Here is a 6,761-nt window from a genome sequence, read left to right as displayed (position 1 = left end):
GGGAATTGATATTCTCTGAGGCACCCTATTGCAGATCAAGTTGTGGTACCTTCACTCTGGCCTCCCTGAAACCTCTCTGGGCAGCTACAGTCAGTGACAAATTTGGCTTTGCTTCAGGCTGGTAAGATGGGAATTTCTTTCTATTTAAAAATACTCTGTTAGAGTATGCTGTAACTCTGAAAAGGGTTTAAAACAGTCAAAGTCATGGATCAAGTTGCTGGAACTCTCAAAGAAGATCTGGACTGGGGGTTTTGATGTTGTGGCTTAATCACAAAGCAGTGCTTCCTCCTGTCCAGAGCTTCCCTGTTTGGTGCTGCTTTGCTGCCCTTATCTCATACCACTATTTGCAAAACCTGCCAGCAAGGTTTTGAACTGGCTTGTTTGGCAAGTGCAGGCCACACCTCAGTTTCTCACAGCTGGAGTGCAGCCCAGTCCTGCGCAAAACTTCAGACCAGTCTGTAGCAAACAGCGCTTCACAGCCGGGCGTCCAGGGACTCTCCTTATTTTCTGGGTGTCCCTGTCAGATTTTCTGCAGAGACAAGAAGACATTTTTCCCATGTTCCATAAGGTGCTGCGGGGCCCACTTCCACCCAGAGTGCTGCCTTGCCTGGCAGCTGTGCTCTTCCAAAGGAAGGAGAAGAAAGAGACTGGGTTTTATCACTGGCGGGTAAGACAAATCATAGTGCTGTCTTTGAGATGTCTCTCCTTATCCAATGTGTTCAGTAGTGACTTCCTGTTACTGCATGTGTGGAAAACCGGTTCTGTACTTCCACAGGAATTAAAAAGTTTGTTGTTATTTAAAATTTGCCCTGAATGATAATGCTAATAGAGATGCCAGGCTTTTATTAAATTTAGGGTCTGTGTGAGGAAATGCAGAGCAGGTCTGTGTTTCCTTAGTTTTTGGGGAACACAAGCTGATGCCAAGTACTTTTTTAGGGGGAGAATACCGCACTTCTCATTAGTAGAGACAAAACCATGCTTATGTGTTTTCTTACAAAATATCCTTGATTACAGTTCTCTTCTTTTATGCTCTCTATCTTATCCTACATAGATTAATGGTCTCAAGTAGACAAATATTAATAATGATGTGAGTCCCTGTTCAAAATGCAGTGCAACCACTACAGATAAGGTGGTTTTGATGTGTTTGTCCTTTGACTGGTGTGAAATCATTTCATTGTGTAACATGGTCTGACCAATAACCTCAATTTTGAATTACATTAAATGTTTGTGAAGGAGCCTCTGACTAGGAGATCTGATCTGTAATCTGATCACCTGTCGTGTTGTCTCACACTAATCCCTCAATATACAACTTAAAATTGAGATGACCATTAAATGTCACAAAATGACTTGCTGCCTGTATGCCTTTATGCACTTCTGTTTGCTGCATGATAAAAATTATCTTGTTGACTTTTTAATGTTGTTGTTTAGTACTTGGGAAATCAGGGTAGAAGAGGCTAGTGTTAGCCTCCATTATCCTGCAAACCACTGAATATTATATTTCCCCTTAAGTGCTCACTATACAAATAAAATTTAAAAAGTTAACACTACTTAGTGAAGTTAGGCTGGCTGGTAGGAAGACAGCCCAACAATTAGACAATTTTGTATTGTCTAATTGGTAGCAATTGAGCAAGGAGTGAGGCAGCAGATCATCCTTTTGGCTTTGTAAGTAAATTTCACATGATCAGATCTCTTTAATTTTCCAGAGTTTAGCTTTACTTTCACACTTCTAAAGGCAAACAACAATAAACTGAGAGTGACCCCAGTGTTTGCCACTGCTGTTGTGTTACTGAGCTGCTAGCACTACTCATAACCTGACTAACTATAAATCTTGCCTGCCAAAAGACCATGATTCTTAAGGCTGCATCTGTAAGCCTCCATTCATGACTGCAGATGCACACTCCTGGGGGAGGAGGGAAGCTGCAGAGTGCCTAGGAAAGCCAGGTGTTTGCTTTTGAGTTTAAAAGCAAACTTGTGACGCCTTGACCACAAGGAAGGGAATAATGGGCAACATGTTTTCTTGGGAGCAGGAACAAGATGGGGAGAAGGTGCTCCATTGGTATACTGCACATTTCTTTGAGCTACCTGATTTTCCCAGTAACTGTGAACACAAAATATATATTTTTATTTGCTACAACAACATTTTTATAATGCAACTGGCATGCACTGACAGATGTGGAGTGGATCCCAACACTTCCATCCCACTGAATAAAGACAGTTATTCTGGGCTATATGAGAGTAAAGACTACTGGGTCCTGTAGCTGGGATGACTAGTTTTACAGTTGCTTGCTGCTGCAAAAGCACCTTCAGTTTAGATGAAAGGTACAGACAATTGTTAGTGAAGTTAAGTATGTGAAAATTCAGTCTTGTACCCTCATTTTAGGATTTAAAGGGTTGGATTTTTTTGCTTCAGATGGACTCTCCGAAGCTCTGGAAAAGCAGTGATTCTGAAAAATCATTAGACTGCAAAGTAGAAATTAGTTGCTTGCATCAGACACATACATTGGTATGCTGCCACGTATGCCGGTATAGGCAGAACTGTCATCTGTATTTGTTCTCCATTTCCCGTACAGATTTCCTACCTGCCTTTTCCTTGATCATTCAGATAGAGCATATCTGATACTCCCATGCTTTATTACTCTGCAAGCTCACCTGGCAACATGCTATGACCTTGCTATGCCTTGGCTAAAAGATAAGTACAAAAGGCATATGAGAAGGTTCTGGCATAATTGATAGCACAGGCTTGGGAGCACAGTGAAATGTCAGCTGGGTTCTAGGCCCTTAAATTATGATCTGGGTGTGGAAAATGTATCATCAGCTGTGTAACGACTGGCTGTAAATCAAAGGTTGTTAGAGACCTTTGGAAAGGACTTTTTTTTTGAGCATGTAACTACATTTTGACAGATGGTATGCAATAAAAGAGAGATAGGCTATCTTCAGGGTGTTCTGAGCTTCCTCTGCTAATAGTGTGTGAATTTCAGGTGATAGCCAGGCTACGTGAGTGAAGATTACTTTCACAGCTGTGGAAGTGTGATTATGTAGCTTCATTTCTCAAAAACCAGGAGAGTTGCAGCAACTTTAGGAAGTTGATGGGAATGACACACAGTCTTGAATTTCTATGTGTAGTGCATACCTCAACTTGTTGAGGTTAGGCTTTGCCTGAGAAAGTAGTGTCAGTGACTGAATAAAAGTGATTAGGAAAGGTTTAAAAAGGAAGAAAAACTAGCATCTCAAGGGTGAAGCTCATGGTGAAATTAGATGTAAAGGCATGTCTTGTTCCCAGAAACAAATAAAGGAATGAGTATCTTCAACATGTCAGTGCTGCAAATAAGAGTCCTTTAATAATAGTATAATTGGGGTTTATTTGTCCAAATTTAATTTGGTACCTGCATGTGTGATATATTAGATGATCCATGTAATTTTTCCTCTTCAGTTGCTGGTCAGGGTGGATGGTATCTGCTTAGTACAAAGATATTCAGTATGCTATGTATGCTTTGGTTTTATTGTGTTGTTCAAACCCTGTTTTGCAAAAGCTGGCAAGTATCTCCATGTGATTAAAAATGAGGAAAACTTACCATGCATGACTGCTTAACAAACATAGTATAGTGCCATTTATCAGATAAGGAATATTCAAGAAGAGTTTAACAGTTCAAGGTTCACTGGCTTCCTTGAGATTCCTGTTAGTGGTATGTAGTATGTAGTGATTTGTATGTATTTATATAATATTTCATAGAATTATAGAATGGTTTGGGTTGGAAGGGACCTTGAAGATTATCTAGTTCCAACCGCCCTGTCATGGGCAGGGGTACCTTTCACTAGACGAGGTTGCTCAGAACTCCATCCAGACTGGCCTTGAGCACTTCCAGGAATGGGCCAACCACAACTTCTCTGGGAAATCTGTTTCAGAGCCTCATTTATCAGTCTGCAGCATTTTTTTGTAAGTGAAGATCCTGTTGAATTCAGTTCTAGATGAACACTTAGCGTATCTGGAGTTAAACTCTTGTCTCAAGCCAACCATGTAGGAAATTGTGAATGTAAACTATTGACCACTTGTGAAAAGCATTTTGAAAATGTGATTTAAGAATAGAAAAAGTTCCTAACTGGCCAGGATTGTGTCATAATTGATGAAAATGAGGCAGAATCCCATTTTGTTCCTGAGCCCTACACAATTATTTCTGTGCAGTCTCTGTACTAAGTCATCTCATGCTGTTTTCTCTTGTCTTCTCCTGCCCTCCCCCCACTTTTCCTTCATAATCTTCTAGAATCCAGACAGGCTTTTTTTCTCACTTCACATGCTGGCAGTTAGATACTAATATTACTTTCCAAAAATAGTCTCCCAGAAGCTTTCAAGAGCACGGATTACATTTTGATCTATGTTGGTAAAGTCACATGCATGTTTAGAGTGCTGATATCAGTAACGGTCCAGAATGAAAAGGAATTTAAGTTTTGTCTTTTCTTGCTCAAACTGCCATGAAGTATGTGTTCCTGCAAGAAAGTGTTAGTTGTTTTTTTTCCTCACTGTAAACAGCATATGCCTTCTATGTCTTGAGACCATGCTGTTAAGATTCTTGCCATGTCTGCTTTTACTCAAGTGTGCATGTGCCCTTGGCAAGTAGTCTTAAATTAGTCGAGTCATGATCATAATTATTTCAGCAGCTTCAGTATCTGTTTATTGTCCAGTAAGAATGTACTAAGGAAGAAATTAAAAATTGATCTATAATTAGAGGAAACCCTAAATAAGGGATTTATTTTCTGAAGTCTATGAGGAGTTACTTTAAGATATCACTCATGCTGCTGAAAGGGAATTGAGTTTCCTTCTGGACTCCTTTGGTCTTCCTCCAGGACACTGAAAGTGCTGCAGAGATTCCCAAACTGACTCATTAGTAGTTTATTTTGGGCTGGCTGGTCTGATCTGTTTCTCTGGACTTATTCTAGTGTGTTTATAGAACAGGCATTGCAATCGAGTTAAATGCTTAGCTTGTTCCTTTCTTTTCAGTGGGAAAAGCACCCTTACTACAACCTAACAGTGAAAGTCCTCCGAGCCAGAAACATCAAGGGTACAGATCTGTGTAAGTATTTAGTCAAGGTATTATGAAAACAGGTTGGTTGGTCAGTGCATACCTCTAACACAGGTAGCATTGTTAAGGGAGCTTCTTACTTACACATACTGTATTGCCTTTATGTCTCAACAAGAGCTTCTCTTGTAAAGCATTATGTATACTTTAAAATCTTGATGTGAGCCAAGCTGCAGATTAAGCGTGCTACTTTGCAGAACAAGATCAACTCCTGATAATGTTTTTCTTCCCTGCTCCTTCACCTGTCCTACTGTGACCTATTCTGTATTCCTTTCTCTGGATTCAGCCCTCTGCTCATGGCAAGTTTCACCCTTGCTCCTGCTAAACAGTCTTCATGAACCTGGAAATAGAAATCTTCAATTCTAGCTTCCAAATGTTTATTTTCTCAGCTGTAGTAGTGCTTTATTTCATGTACCTGCTATTTGCCATTGAAGCCTTTAAAGAAGTAGGTGGTTGACTGATTCCAAGACAAGCTGCTTTTTATCTGTTCCTGTTTTTGATAGCATGGTATATATTTCCTTCCATTTACACGTCTGTGTAAAGATCTCAGGAATGTTTGAGGCATTTGGATCTTTAAAACTCATTTGAGATTTAATTACTTCAGATTTAATCCAGTAAGGTAGTCTGCCTTAAGTTTATATCTGGCATCCAATACTGAACTACTTGGAATGCTAAATAGCTGTTCAAGGAATGGAAAACCCTCCTGAGAGGCTGAGGGATAGATTCACACTATGAAGAGTTCTTTTTCATGGGCTATCTGTTCAGCTGGAGTGAAGAACTGTTCCCATACTTGCATTGAAGAAGGGGCCCTAACTGGAAGAAAGTAGGACTCAAAGACAATCAGTTATTTTCAGGGAATGGAAACAGATAGCTCAGCTCCTGGCCAGACTAAATGAGGGTATAGCAGTGGTGGATGTTCTCTACTTGGACTTTGGTGGGGCTTTTGACACTGTCTTCTGTAAGATTCTCATAGATAAACTGATGAAGTATGGGCTGGATGAGCAGACAGGGAGCTGGACTGAAAACTCAGAGGATGGTGATCAGTGGTAAAAAAACTGGAGTGTCTCTCATATGAGGAAAAGCTGAAAGATCTGGGGCTACTGAGTGACACATTGGAGGATTCAGGGGGATGTCATTGATATGTACAAGTATTGAAAAGGAAGATGTTAAGGGGATGGAGCCAGGCTCTTTCAGTGGTACCCAGTGACAAGACAAGAGGCAATGAGCCTGGTATCAGCAGTAATCGTTTTTCAAAATTTGATCTTCTCCATTTAAAATAGTAGTCTCTTTTATTAAGGGCTTTATGATTTGGATGAACGAGAAAAAAAGAAATAATATTCAATTTGCTGCCGTTTGAGAACATGTACTTCATTAAAGGCTTTTGCTTTAGAAGTCCAGTCTTAAATTTACACTTTTCTATGATGCAATGAGATCTAGAAAATGAGGAGTTTATGGGAAAAGTTATGTTTGATTAAAGTTGTTCTGACGTCTGTCTCTGCTCTCTCTGCTGTAGTGTCCAAGGCAGACTGCTATGTGGAACTAAAGCTGCCCACTGCATCTCCCATAGTCTCCCGAACTCAGGTTGTTGACAACTCTGATAACCCAGAATGGAATGAAACTTTCCGATATCGAATCCATAGTGCTGTCAAGGTAAGGAGTGCACTTTGTGGAGCTGGTTGGACTATAATA

The 6,761-nt window shown here is 40.2% G+C and overlaps 1 protein-coding gene across 4 annotated transcripts in view; it reads left to right on the top strand.

Annotated features, from left to right (window-relative positions):
- The first annotated feature begins 455 nt into the window (after positions 1–455).
- PLA2G4F (phospholipase A2 group IVF) overlaps positions 456–6,761 on the top strand; it is a 26,172-nt gene continuing 19,866 nt past the window's right edge. Inside the window, exons 1-3 of one of the 4 annotated variants that reach the window (XM_027706781.1) lie at positions 456–667; positions 4,994–5,066; positions 6,586–6,722. In XM_027706781.1, the coding sequence (XP_027562582.1) occupies positions 557–667; positions 4,994–5,066; positions 6,586–6,722 (321 nt within the window). In that variant the 5' untranslated portion in view covers positions 456–556. Of the gene's footprint in view, positions 668–4,418; positions 5,067–6,585; positions 6,723–6,761 lie in introns of those variants that run through there. The other 3 variants (XM_027706775.1, XM_027706763.1, XM_027706768.1) reach the window with 3 other exon arrangements.

Source organism: Neopelma chrysocephalum, unplaced genomic scaffold (assembly GCF_003984885.1).
Source record: "Neopelma chrysocephalum unplaced genomic scaffold, ASM398488v2 Primary Assembly neopelma1_24, whole genome shotgun sequence".
Classification (NCBI taxonomy): Eukaryota; Metazoa; Chordata; class Aves; order Passeriformes; family Pipridae; genus Neopelma; species Neopelma chrysocephalum.
This window is presented reverse-complemented; position numbering and strand designations above follow the sequence as displayed.